The sequence below is a fragment of the Hetaerina americana genome, unplaced genomic scaffold, assembly GCF_022747635.1.
Source record: "Hetaerina americana unplaced genomic scaffold, ioHetAmer1.1.p SCAF_1, whole genome shotgun sequence".
In the NCBI taxonomy this organism is placed as follows: domain Eukaryota; kingdom Metazoa; phylum Arthropoda; class Insecta; order Odonata; family Calopterygidae; genus Hetaerina; species Hetaerina americana.
In genome coordinates this window covers 35,403,973-35,418,935 of record NW_027286069.1, presented here as the reverse complement: position 1 = coordinate 35,418,935, position 14,963 = coordinate 35,403,973, and the positions used below count along the sequence as shown (strand labels likewise).

Genomic DNA, 14,963 nt, shown 5'->3' with positions numbered 1-14,963 from the left:
CATATATATATATATACATACGAGGGTCATCCGGAAAGTAGTACCCGTTCGTGAAATAAAGACACAAAAGTAAATATTAACAAACATAAAAAATTTTATTTGAAAGAGGATACTTTAAACTACTTCTCAACATAATCTCCAAGCAAATTAAGGCATTTGTCATAACGTGTGACAAGTTTCTGTATTCCTGCTGCATAGTCCTTCGCCGCCAGCTCATTGAGATACGCGAGGGACCCATCTTGCACAAATTTTTGCATAATGCAGATGGTGTTTAACAATTTCATGAACAATTGTTCGAGAAACATTGGGAAAATGCTCACAGATGTCATCAATTGTGACGCGCCGATCGTTCCTCACGAATTCGTCAACTGAGCTCACCAGTTGGTCTGTAATGACAGACGGTCTCCCCGAACGCTCATCGTCGTGTGTGTTCCCCCTCCCCATGTTGAAGTTGCGACACCACCGCCGAACAGACGACTCGTCCATTACATTGTCTCCATACACCTCCTTTAATTGGCGATGAATATCACATGGGCGAACGTTTCTTGCATTGAGGAATTTAATCACTGCCCTCACTTCACAACTGGCGGCGTTCTCAATTTTTTTAAACATTGTAAACAATCACAGAAACAACACAGGCAATGCTAGCGTCACGCAACTTGGCTCAGAGAAGGCAGACAAGCCACTGAAGCTATCTGACCTCGTCCAGCGGCTACTCGCGTCGTCAGCACTTCATGCGGCACGAACGGGTACTACTTTCCGGATGACCCTCGTGTGTGTGTGTGTATATATATATATACATACATATATATATATATATATATATATATATACATACATATATATATATACATACATATATATATATATACATACATATATATATACATACATATATATATATACATACATATATATATATACACACACACACACACACCAGGGTAAATATTTTCAAGGGTAGAGAAAATAAATTAAATAGAGAAGAAGACAAATGGCGAACTTTTATTTGCAATGGAACAAGGGAGGACGTTCCCGAGTGCAATCCAAGTATGGAAGAAAAAGCGAGTGAAGTTGCCTTTATTTTTTATCCCATGGGTAATAACGTGATTGTGTTAAATAGCGTCCGAAATCGCCCCTTGACAAAACAGGCAACTTTTTTCAGTAATAGATTTCTCGATTTAAAATTGCGTAAGGGCTTTATACTTGCTCCTAGAATAGTGGCATGTAAGTGCTTTTTCTAGTACGCTTTGGAGTACCACTGGCTGCAATAAAATTTTGATATAAAGAATTGCGATCCCGTTATCTACCAGTCCCGTTCTCCCGTGATCTACGACCTCGTAGGTTCAAAACCTTGTGGGCAATTTCGAGCTCACAAGGGTTTTCGACGCAGTTGTTTTGCAGCGATTAAAAATGTGAACACCATTTGAAATATTAGCGTCCTTCGGTGAAAAAAACCGTACGGTGATAGGGACCTCGAAACCGTGGATTGTACCAGCTGCAGCAAATAAATATTACTTTGCGTGTTTCGGTTGGTTCTTTTCCAAGCAGGATGACAAATGAGCCCGATGCTCATTCACGCGATGATATATTCTCATATTTGCTTCGGGAGACTGCGAGAAGTGATATTTCATGTGAATAGAAAAAGTAATTTACATATTTATCTTCCAAATTGAATCAGGACCGGTATTTTTTTCATGTGAATTCTTTTGGGGTTTATTGCCGATCCAAATAGTTTCTGGTGTCGGTGTCCTTGCAACGACCGCACTGCGGTCCACCACAATTGGAAATACGAAACTCTTGCGATTCCTTTTTGACATTAACTTTTACATTGAATGTCAAAAAGTATATTAAAAATAGGATCGTGGAAAACCTGGTGGAAAAAAGGCAAAATAAAAACAGAAGCATACAGTGCATTTGTTTTTTCTGCACAAATGATGTTCCCAAATGGAAATTATAATAACACTAAGGCAGAACATCTCCCAATGAAGCCTGTCCATTTGGAAAACTTGGCTTGCCTCCTATTCAGTACGTCTCGCCCCTGTATGAGATTGAAATTTAATGTCCGCATGCTTTTGAAAAACAAAATCATTATCTGTAAGATAGTCAAAAAGGTGGCGAGTAACGTAGAGCAAAGGGGACTGCACCAATTCATAACGGTTGTGAGTCAGAATGAATTTAGAAAATTTCTCGGGAAAAATTTATTATTTAAAATGAGTAGGAAAATATTTGTTCGCAATGTATTCCTGGCTAAATGGAATTATCAACCTGTTAGACTGTTACAACAGACGCCCAAAATTCAGTGGTATAGCCTCATAAAATTGTACCGGCACGTGACGACATAAAAATTCCGTGCATTCTAATTTAACATATTTAATTAAGAACCGAGTCACAGAGACCTAAAATGTCTCGTTCGTATCTTCGATAAAATAGGAAATTTTTCACTTTCTATCAGTTTTTCAATTTAATAATATAATATATGTTAGTTTTATACTTTTTCCCATCATTTCCCATACGCACTCTGAGAATTTTTAAAGTAGCGGAAAATGTGCCAAACTCAATCGATTCAAAGATTGAAGTCATATTCGTTGAACTTTCAGGTATCTCATAAATTCCTTCCTAAAAACGAACAAATTACTTCCTCAGCTCTCCGTCACTCCGGGGGAGGTGCTGGCATCCTCAACGGCAACTGGGGGATGGATTGGTCCGGTGATTACACGGCTGCTGGCACTACTTTCACGTACCACAGGCACGACCCGAGAGGAGGGCCGAAGGCGGGGGAGTCAATCACGGCGCCTGGCCCCACAACAGCACCCGTTGACCTTCTCCTGGTAAGACTTACTGAGCCAATCAGTGGGATATCACTCTAGCTGATGATGGAAAATCTATTTCGATCTGTGTTTATGTAAAAAAATATTTAGAAGTAAACAGGAAGGTACACCAAGCACGGGTTTCCTCAAGACTCAACGCCCGATCTTTCAAATTCTTTTTGTCATCAGCAATTACGTGATTGTGGATATTTTCTTGGCAAATGTGAAAATCTTTATTTTTTCATCGTAGGTTATCTCTGAGAATCAGTGATTATTGCTCTTTTAACTGTATCTGCAGTTAATAATCAAAGCCTTCGCAGTAGCAAATTTTGCAGAGAGGGCGGTTAATATTATTTTTTGGAAAAAAATATATTACTAGCTCTGAAATTTGGATTCGAACAATATTGTAAATTGTTTGATGTGATTTAATTTCGGTTTCAGCTCCGACATGAGCTTTCAAAATTCAACTAAAAAAAACTAGGCAAGCAATGAAACTTGGCTTTTTAAGTGCCTTTCAAAGATGGGAAACAAAAAAATTTCACACCTTATGGTTTTTTCGGTGCGCTGAGTTAAATTCTATATTTACACGTATTATTATGGAAAATCGAACCATCGAGGGCGCACTGGAGAAAAATATTTTTTCTAAAGATTTAGAAAATGGTTATCAAAAGCAATTTAAATGCTGCTGCGCCTAGATTCTAAATTCATTGTTGCTCACGGCTAATTATGATTGTGATTTGGTTTCATTATTTACATGTAGTTCTAAATAAAACGTAAACAGCGTATCTTTTGATCCACAAATTGAAAAATTTTGCGAATGCTGTGATAAATAACGTGTTAATCAATGCATTGCACATAGAGGCAACGTAGTGGCAGAAGAACGTAGCATATCATTTGGCCGTACAATATGTGCCAAATTATGAGCCACCCGGTATCTCGAACGTCTGTTGAAGGTGGACAACAGAAAAAAGTCATCCCCCCTCATTGCACTATTGCTAAAGAAAATTAATCAATAAATATTAATCATTATACTTGTCCAGTGTAAGTGCCAAATATTATGTTTAAGAATACTGTAGAAATATTTTAAATGGCACAAGTTGGCCAGATTTACTCATGGCGAGAAAATAAAATGTATGAATACCTAATGGTAACAAGACTACAGGTAATATCTTCAATACGTTTACGATTTCATTTTTCTGATGGCAATTGACAAAAAGACAACAATATTAACCACACTTAATCTAATTCCATAATTTCCTTTCCCAATCCTCACTATGGTCAAGCTTGTGAACTAAATATATATTTTATAATTACGATTTATTTTCAATAGGTCGATGACTTTGTAATTAGTTTATATATCTTTTAAATGTGTATTATATTTTTACCACTGCAAAATTACTTTTCAAATCGTCTTAAAATTGAGGTTAAATTGTCACCTTATCATAAATGAGATGACAAGTCAAATAAGAAACTCCATAATTAACAGCGTAGTGTAATATGAATTTTGTTGACAGTTATGACTTAACTCAAGTTATAATTTATGGGTAATCTGTTCCTTTCCAATATCCTAAATTTTTAAAGCTAAACCTGGATGCTCTCGTTGGCTAATTCGAGGGGTTGTGAGTTCGAATAACGATCTGTGTTTGTTTAATTTAGCCAAGCGAACCGATTCGTCGGAGTCATCTTAGAAACGTTCAATTATATCCAATTATTAATTCGTCATTTCAGTCCAGAATGGCACGGCTGCACAAATCATTTTGTTAGTATCCTGTGGTGATGCTACACGTTAATCACAACTTCTTGGATAGGTTGCCTACCTATCGCAATTCCAGGATGAACATATGATAACTCATCCTGCCAAGGATTTCGATGCTGGTCGTTGTATTTCATCATTGATTCATTCTCCGTAGAATATGTACTTGTAAATAAATTTTATTATTCTAAAATTTAATAAAACTTGTGATGCAGTAAAGAAGGATATTTCGGGTGCTCAGAGTTAACAGAACGATACGTAAGACACGTGATATTAAACGAAGACTTTATTTCCTTGCGTGCAAAACAGTTTCGTCCGCTTTTTTTTCAATGGCATATTTTTTGTGTGAATCAATCATTACTCGTATATCATTTGTATTCATCCTTTGATGAGAATATTTATATTTCAAGTCTTACTCTTGTGTCTGTATAGCTTGTGCCAATGCTTTTGACAGTTTGATATGCTCCGTCATTAATCTTTGGTCCTTCCTATGAGCTGAATTATTTGAATTGAATTGAAACAAACGATGGCACTCCTTCCTCTTGGGCAAGTTTCATCCTCAATGGCACTGTGTAACTTGAGTATTTATTTTATAATATACATATATTTATAAAGAATCCATCAGTCAATAATTATGGCATTAATTTATTTCCAGGTTGTACCAAATCAAAATCCCAATCCCGGAATAAAGTATCAATACTTTCTTCCCGTTACGCCGAAAATCGCCATGTCGGGAGCTCCAGTGTTTGCAAACCTTCCAACGGGACCTCAAAAAGTTCCCTCCGGTAAGTAGCTAATTCAATTAGTTCTGTCAACAATATTAAAGTTATTCACCTTTTTGGTGGATTTTTAAATTAAATGACTGTTCCCTAATAGCTATGTCTTTATTTTTCTTGGTTCTCCCTAATGCCGCTTTCATTTTTATCCAGAATACGATGGCTCCAACCGACTGCTTCCTGCCGGGACAAATGGAAGGCCAAGGTAATGAATATTATTCCCATTGAAAATAAAATGGTAAAAAAATGTGACAAACTCTTTTGGCATGGAATAACTAATGTTCAAGTTTAAAATTAAGGTGAAAGAATGCGAGTATCTAATGAAAGAACTGAAGCTGTTCAATTGTAAAGAGCAGTATGATTTTTCGATCGTTGTCTCTTGCACTTCAAAGTTGCCTCTCTTTTGGTGTCATTTGGCAGTTTAATGGAGGCTCAAGGAGCAGGCAGTCATCATTACCGAGGGAGAAAGAATCGTCCGCCTCAGAGGGGGAGCCACCTCGATCATGGCCTTCCCTTCCAACCATCCAACCTCGTTTACCATCAGCCAGCTAACAACCCTTCTGGTCATCACTTTGTGTGGAGAGTGTCTGAGATGACTCCCTGCTCTAAGACCTGTGGTGGTGGTAAGCTTTATTTTTTTAGTTCAGCATAAAAATTCGGAATGCATTTTTTTTAATCTAAAGATTGAAAGATGGTATCATAATTAATAACAGGTTCGTCTGATTGGGAAACCTGACAGAGTGATCATAGATGAAAAGATTTTGAATTAGGTTAGGAATAAAGAGTGAAAAATATGGCTCTATATAGAGAGGAATAAAGGTGTTAAATTCTAATAAGGGAGGAGAATTGGATGGAAGAATACAGGGAGGTATTGGTATTATTGAAAGCTCTCGCAGGAGGGAGAATATTGGGCAAATGGGAAGGGTAATTGAGGGAATGGGCTTTTTTGTCAGCATTGTGGGAGATCCAAATGCTTGAATTACTGCAGAAGAAAATAAATAAGAAAAACTTAGTCGCTAATCTACTTTGGAGTTTAATTTCAATCTCGTATGTTCTGAAACAAAATGACAACGCTATATTGTATAACAATGTCAGCATTTTTATCTCTCCGACTCTAACTGATTTATTCATTACCTTCATTCAGTCGTTATTAATGTTGGTTTTTTCATATATTTTGTCAAAAAATCATTCCCGATATTTTGTGTGATTACTGAGCAAAATTATCAAATAAAAGGGCACCGAAAGTTAAAATAAAAAATCCTTGGACTGGGAAAAATAATGATAAATAACAGATGCATGTCATTTACTCAGTGGGAGAAACAGTGTCCACTTCATTAAATTCATGGGGTAGGAGTACTTCTTATATGATACTACTTCATCTATTACCATTATTATTAACAGTAGTAATAGCAGTATTTCTTCTCCAAGTTGTAAAATCGTGTTTCTACTCCAAGGCAGTAATCGTTACTTTAAGCAAGATTGTCAAATAAGAAATATGAGAGCTGTCATTCAATAAAGAATGATCTCATTTTTATTGGTGACATTCACATATTAACACTTCACATTGATTTTCGCAAGAATTTCAGCAACAATGTTAACAACATTCGACCATACATCACTGTATTGCAGCATCCAACCTGTTGCTTTAAATTGTGCCCTTTTGCGATTAATATGGCCTTGGAGAATTTTCAGTGCATCCCTGTAATATGCTCTATTTACAGTTGTGTGTGTTTATACAACATGCTGATACATTATAATCTGATTATCGATAAATGATATGACCGTCCCAGTGGAAGCCACCACTTTGGCTTTTTTTGTTTTAGGAAAATCAAAGATATACACCAACAGCTTTGCTGTTTTCTCCTAGGGTTAAAAATGACTGCCAATTCGGACCTGCAGTGATAGCTGTCGGTTGAAATTCATCATCTTCCTGTAACATCAGCTTAAACTTCGAACAAACTAGCACAAAAATATCCTGTAGTTTGGGTAATTACAATAATTTTTATATGCCAAAGGGACGAAATAGAGTGGGACCATACAAGATATAAGGGTATAAGCAATCGTAGAACCCACCCTGGCAAAAGAGCATCTGATGGAAAATTTTTCTGTTGCCTAAAAATGTGGAGCACTCAATGAAATCGTCCGTATCATCCATCGGTAATCTTCTCTTACAATGGCCGCCACTCGGTACAAAGGCATCACTTCCGTAAGACGAATGACTGGAACTCTGGGTCATATCAACTTCCTTTGAAATTGATTGTATTCACGCTATAGACGTTTTGCATTACATTCTATTTGTTCTCTAGGGAATAACAGACTCTCCATAAGCCTCCTGCAGCATTACAATAGGCTCAACCGACGATTTGCTCTGGCGAAAGCAAAATTTCAACTCACCGTATTGCTCGCCGCGTGGCATTCATGTATTTCCATCCCTCATAGCCATAGACAAACTGAAAATATTTTAACTTGCAGCGGCTGCTGCTGATGCGATAATGGTCAACTCAATGACTAGCCGAATAAAATAAAGTTTTTAAAAATAAACTACGCAACATAAAATTTTTGCACAATAAATTATGCCAATAAAAAACGCATGATCAACTATTTATCAAAAAAACCTTCGTTTTAATGGATTATATTATAAGATGGGTAAATAGGGGTTTTTGGAAAGGGGGACACGAAGAAGGTTGAGTTAAATGCGAGTATTGACATGCACCAGCAGGGGGCGCGATGAAAATGGGAACCGGCCAAAGGTAGAGATCATCTGAGAGTGTAAAATCATAAAATCGAATCCAGTAAGACGACAGATTTTTTTGGTAGCATTCCGATCCCTACTTGAGGTACTTTGTGAAGAGCACTTTAAGTGAAAAAGTCGTCCGTCGAATGGGACGTTAAGCTGTGCACTCCTTGGCACCTTTCGTTAAGAGTAGTCTAGTCTAAGAGTTTCGTTAAGGATAGCCATTTTTTATATGAGCAGCTTGTTCCTTGACCCCCTTCTATATTTATAGAAACACTATTACATGAAAGAGTTACTATTGAGAGTTCACCCATCATCACTAAAATTTCGTACAGTATATAGCAAAATATTTTATTTAATAATTAACATTTGTGACAATTCCATTTCTTCAAGGCAAAAGGCGGACTGTAATGTCATGTGTAAGAGAAACAAGTTCTGGTAGTGGTTCCTCATCAACAGCTGCCCATCAGCCCCAAGAGAATCCAGCAGAAGGCAGCACTTGTGATCCAAATTCTCCTCCACAAGAGACTGTAGTTCGATGCAATGTGAAGCCATGTCCAGCAGAGTGAGTTGAATGAAAAAAGCTAAGAAGAGCTAGTAAAAGTGTTCTCTAGAATAGATATTCACAAGCTGTTCATTCCAAACCGAACTGTTTGGAAAATTTGGTTTTTTCAGAATGGAAAATGCTCCTAAATATCTTCATGGCCGTGACATCTCTTGTGATTATTTTCCATTTTTCCCTAGCATCAGTATTTAACTATTACAAAATATTTTGTATCTATTATCATTGTTCTAAGGTTATTTGGTAGTCTACTGTTTTAAGGTAGGTTTTTGGATAGGCAGAGACTGCATGCTCCTACATTACTTGGCCTCACCTAACAAGATAAAACCAGACACCCCACTCTGTAATAAGCTTTTTTCAATTCAGCATTATTCCTCAGCATTCCCTAGTGAATCAAAATGCTCTACATCTAAATTTTCTGTCTACTTTGGATTACTCCCAACAATTCTCTATCCTCCCCAATACCTATTATGTGCTTCTTTGTGCGACTTCCCATCCATCCATGGTATCTTTTCCATCCTTCTCCACAACCATTTCTCCAAAGCCTCCAAATCTATTATCTTGCTTCAATGAACAAGTTTCAAAGCCTTAAAAAAAACCATGTACCATGCCAGTTTTCACTAGTAATTTCTAAGCCTCATTTCTTAAAATTCCCTCTTTGTGAAAGCTTCTAGGCCTAAAGCAATTTTTTTCTTACCTATGTCACTTCTACTGTGATCGTCTGGTCCTGGACATTTCATAGATATGTAAGTGGTTCCACCTGCTCCAGACTTTGCCCTCCTATTTACACGTTTAACTTAGTTTTCCTCTTTCTGGAAAACCACATAACCTTTGTATTGTTTACATTAAATCTCATTCCATAACTAATCAACTGATTCTCCAGTGTGCTCAGCAATCCCTGCAATCCCTTGACTGACTGGCTAACTAAAGCCTGATCAACTGAAAAATTAACCGACTTTATGAATTCCCCACTGCTTTTCATTTGTATCTTCAATAACTCCCAGGGATCGGCATGGTACAGTGGCTTAAGTGCAGGCTTCCCACCGAGAGGGCCCAGGTTCAAATGCTGGATGCATCAAAAATTTTTCAGAGGTATCTCGATCCCTATTTGAGGTGCTTTGTGGAGAGCACTTTGAGTGATTACAACGTCCGTTGGATGAGACGTTAAACTGCAGACCCCTTGGTGCCTTTTGATAAGAGTAGGCTAATGCTGATGGTGGGTTTCTCTCCAACCTTCCTTTTCCATCCATCCCTAATGGTGTCAATGACCTTAGCTGTCAATCGCATCCCTTAGAAACTACTACTATTCAGTTCCTCGCATGTCAATTGTTAAGTCATTCGATGAGAGTCATTTCTTCTATATTTAATGCATTAAAAATTGGAGATATTCAACATACCTGTTTCACTCGTCTTCTCAACACTACTCATCCTCACTCTCTGTCCATCACATGCGCCTAACCAGTTTGACATATGTACAGATTAATCACCTATTCCTCAAATCTATGCATATCTTATGTGATACATTTATTAATTTCACCTAATCCACCATATCAAATGCCTTCTCAAAATCTTCAAAACAAAGCCAATATATTCTGATGCTATTTGATCTGATACTTTCTATTTATGACCTTGTTGGCCATGGTATAAAATATAGCATCATGCATACTTCTCCCTTTCCTGAGCCCAAACTGTCACATCCCAAATAATCATTAGCTCTCATCTTCTTTCTGTTATTGATAGCCATAAGTACCACTTTTTCAGTATGTGAAATTGAACTTTTTATCTAAAATCCTCAAAAAGGGCTGCCTTTGCCTCTCTTGGAATGCAAACCAATTCCCAAATTCTAAGATAAAGAAGTATATTTTTAGTGCTCAAACCACTACTGCTAGTACTACGTCCTAGAATTTCAAACCCACATGTTAAAATGCACTGTGGATGAGCTGAAACTGAAAAATTATTATAAGACAATTATCATGCACATTGTATTTGTATTGTTCAGCAATGAATGCAATTTCCCTATATACAGTTTGCGTAAATATTGATTAAATGGGAGACAGGCAATATATTCCAAACACATAAAATATTAATTATTTTAATTGGTTATTATCAATTTATGTATGGAACACATTCTCATGATGCCCATATTACATTTTTCTCTCTGGAGAAATATTTCAATTTAATAATCGTGCATGCCAACATGGACAACCTTGATATGGTTGAGGGCTTTGTGCACTCTGAAGATCCCTAGAGCTCAGCTGGCAGGAGCAATGATATTTGCTCCTGGTAGAGTCACCCATGCCAGCCAGATATGTTGAAGGTTACGAACCAGAGAAAAGTAATCTGTGCAGCATCTGCTCCTTGCTAACTACTTAGGCATCAGCCAGCTGCAATTTTGTTGTCTTAACACTAGCTAGCTGCAAAGACATCTGACCTCAGTGGGGCAGCCATTTCAGTGATAATGTCACATTATAATCACTATTGAGGAAGACAATTGGAAACCACCACAATTATTATATTCATCCCAAAAATTTGAGTGATTGTGTCACATTATAAACACTATTGAGGAAGGAAATTGGAAACCACCTCAATTGTCATATTCATCCCAAAACTTTTAGGATGAACACCACAGTGAAAATGAGTCCTGAAAACCACAGCTCAATCTTGTGTTATGCCCAGCAGTGGGGTAAGCAAGATTTTCATGGTTATTATCTCATCAAACCCTAGCAAAGTGATAGTAGCAGCACAGGAGACACAGAAAAGGACCGAATTAGTTAGAATCTGGACAATGATGATGGCAGGAAAATTATCTAGTATAAAGTAAGAGATGTAGAAAGTAAATATAGGCATTTTAAAGTTTTGTGAGGTGATATGGAAACAGGGATTACTGGGGAGATAGTTACAGAGTAATAAACAGTGGAGGGGAAGATTGTCAGCGAGGGGTGGCAATACTACTGAACAAAAATAAGATAGATAAGCATAACAAGTGACTGATAAAACATTATTAGTAGAGGTAAAAGTGAAACTGATGAACTTCGTCAATGTTCGGGTATATATGCCATCAGACAATCAGTTGGAGGATATAATCATGGGTGTTTCTGGAGGAAAAATTTGAGAGTTATGGGGGACTGGAATGCGGTAGTGAGGGGCTGGAATGTGGTGGACCAGGAGGAGATGAGAGTGAGGTGGGAGACTGCAGTTTAGGAACAAGGAATGACCATGGGGAGAAAGCAGGGGAGTTCTGCTGGAGACAGAGGTCAACCATGACCAACTGGTTTGGAATTCAAAAAAAGTCATAAGCATACATGGAAAATGCCCTTAAATTCAAAAATATGTATGTCAGCTAGACCTTCTTTTAGTTAGGGATGGTGGGGGAAGAGAGGGAATAGTTAGTAGAAATACATAGGAGAAAGGGAAGATGGATGCAGGGTGTTTTGATTGGCAGCAGAGCAGTTAAAATGACTTTGACATGTTCTGGACCAAAGGGATCTAAGTAGTACAGACATGTGAAAAAAAATCGCATTAGGCAAAGAGCCTTTCATGAGGAAGAGGGACCGTGAAACAGTTTCAATGTGTAAAAAGCATTTACTTGATTGGGATCCTGGTCAAGGCAAACGATTTTTACATTTTGAAATTGTGCATTCTAATGCACATTAGCAGATGACTCTAACAAAGTAACTGTATCATTGTATCGTTTTATAGATTATGTCCTTACAAAAGCTACTTTAACCAGGAGATTGCTAATATTAGACCATTATGGTCCCATAATAAACCACCTTAATAATACCTAGGTGTCACTTTGCTGCTTTAAGAGCTAATAAAAATGGATTTTTTCATAATCCAAGAATCTAGCCTTTATTTTTTTCATCAGTTCTTAGGTTCCATTTTTTACGAGTAAATATTGTCATCTCTATTTACTCCAGTGTACTATCAATAACCTTTGATCTTGATAACCTAGGCATAAGATTTATTGATCCCTTATTAATTAATAATATACGACTAGATAAATAAAATCTTAATAAACAAGTTAAAAGACAAATGTTTTGTTAAAGGATCATTTTATTATCCCAATTGAAATTCATTTCCATCATCTATTCTCAATCCTAGATCATCTGTGTGAAAATGGATGGCGCTGAAGCGTTTTGCCTGGGCCTCGCTGCATGGCAGACTTGGGTTTGAGTCTGCCCTGCGACAATGGCTGGGTATTATTATTATTATTATTTGGGATACATTGCTGTTAGGCGATAAGCCGGGTGGCAATGACATGATATAACAAACAGTAGTCATTCTTAAAACATATCACAGTGTCATTAAATAGTCGTATAGTAGACTTACAAAATAAAAAAATGAGAAAAAACAATATATTTTGATACAGCCATACACCTTCTGCCGTATTGCATTTAACAATCCCATCATGTATACCTTTTGCATTCACGCCTAAATGATTTAATGCTTTTGGGTAAGGGCTTAAAGAGTTCATCAGGCAGCTGGTTCCACTCTTTGATTCCCATATTTAGGAACGAAAACTTGGCGGTGTTTGTCCTTTGGGGCATGTATTTGATTTTAAGCGGGTGATCATTCCTGCCGAGATAACATGGCTTATTTACACTCTCGTTCAGTTCTTTCCAGCCTCCGTCAGCTTTCAATATTTTAAAAATGGCACACAGTCTATTCAGCTTCCGTCTGTTCTTTAGTGACCCCCATCCTAGTGAGCCTAGCATGTCGCTTACACTGTCAGTCTGCCTATGTCGCCCTAAAACGTACCTGGCAGCCTTCCTTTGCACTGCTTCTAATTTTTTCACATGCCCTATTTCAAAGGGATCCCATACTGTGGTCGCATATTCGACAATAGGCCTTACAATTGTTTTGAAGGCCAATTCTTTAGTTGATTTAGTGCTTCCTTTGAGGCTCCGCATGACCCAGTGGAGCGATTTAAAGGCCTTGCCTACCACATAATCTGTGTGAAGTCCCCACCCTAAGTCTTTACTTAGGTGTACCCCTAGATATTTACAATTATCTTTTGTTACAATCGTTTCTCCCATTATTTTATATACCCTTCCCTCACCTGCCTTCCTTTTGGAGAATGAGATGTGGATAGTTTTTGCAATGTTTATCTCCATTTTGTTGATTTTGATCCAATTAGCCACGTTATCTATGTCACCCTGCAGAACGTCGCGATCACTGCTGCTGCTGATTTCCCTATAGAGTATACAGTCATCAGCGAACAATCGTATTCTGGAATTGACACATTCAGCAAGGTCATTCACGTAACAAAGAAACAGAGGAGGACCAAGGCACGAAGCTTCAGCATCATCTATTTCCAGGGCTTGTTGCTTCATGAGTATATGTTAAAATAGACTTTATAGGTCTTAATGAGATAATTATATATATATATATATATATATATATATATATATATATATATGTCACCAATTTATTTAAAATTTTTCAGATGGGTAGCTGGTGATTGGGGCCCTTGCTCAATTAGTTGTGGAGAGGGAGGAACGCAGACAAGGGAGATTTGGTGTGAACAGGAGATATCTGCGACGCTTCGTATGAGGGTGACGGAAGGTGCATGCCTCTCTCCTCACATGCCAAGAACCAGAAGGTGTCCTAATCCACCAGTAGCTTGCCATAAGAGGAGGTGGATCACAAGTGAATGGGATGAGGTTTGCACATTTGGATGAGAATAAATTTAGTGCTTCCCATTTTTCTGTGAGGTCTTTTGGTATCTTCCTCGCTTGCCTAGGATTTTCCCCCAGTAAATGTAATTCCCTAGGGAAGGCTCATGAGCCATCCTGAAATTCTAATAATAACCAAAACTTCATGGAAACAACTTGCTCATAATATGTATTTTAGGGATCTGTTTCAATGTGTACCCCCTGCCTCCACTTGATATCTAGTGTGTTTTTACTTTAAAATGAAGTGAGGAATGGCTATCAGAATTTTTAAAATTGTACTGAGCAAGTCTCAATTGTTCATCCAAATATATTTTTAAACAATTGATGAAATAGTTAATATTGGTAATAATAATAACAAATATAAAATAATTAATTGAATTTACTTTGCAATAAAATATTACCTTAGGGTTCATTACTGAGATATAATCCTTTTCATCAATGTAAGCTATTGGGCCAAGGATTGGAAGCATTTAGATTCCATAAAAATTTTGATATGGTCCATTTGAATGGAATTAAATTGGTATCATCCCTTGTTCTGGGTGAGATATGATGTATTTTTTTGGTTTCTCCCCGAATTAAAAGTTTAATTTTCGGTTTGATAAGTCAGGCAGCCAGGAATGAAATTTTTAATGCTATTTCTCATATAATGG

General features: G+C 37.3%; 1 protein-coding gene across 1 annotated transcript in view; it reads left to right on the top strand.

The window, feature by feature from the left end:
• The window catches only part of LOC139701000 (thrombospondin type-1 domain-containing protein 4-like), a 202,356-nt gene that overhangs the window by 174,060 nt on the left and 13,333 nt on the right, over positions 1 to 14,963 (top strand). The window contains exons 3-8 of the mRNA XM_071599559.1: positions 2,647 to 2,831; positions 5,219 to 5,348; positions 5,493 to 5,544; positions 5,760 to 5,962; positions 8,467 to 8,638; positions 14,085 to 14,301. Coding sequence (XP_071455660.1) covers positions 2,647 to 2,831; positions 5,219 to 5,348; positions 5,493 to 5,544; positions 5,760 to 5,962; positions 8,467 to 8,638; positions 14,085 to 14,301 — 959 coding nt within the window. The remainder of the gene's footprint in view (positions 1 to 2,646; positions 2,832 to 5,218; positions 5,349 to 5,492; positions 5,545 to 5,759; positions 5,963 to 8,466; positions 8,639 to 14,084; positions 14,302 to 14,963) is intronic.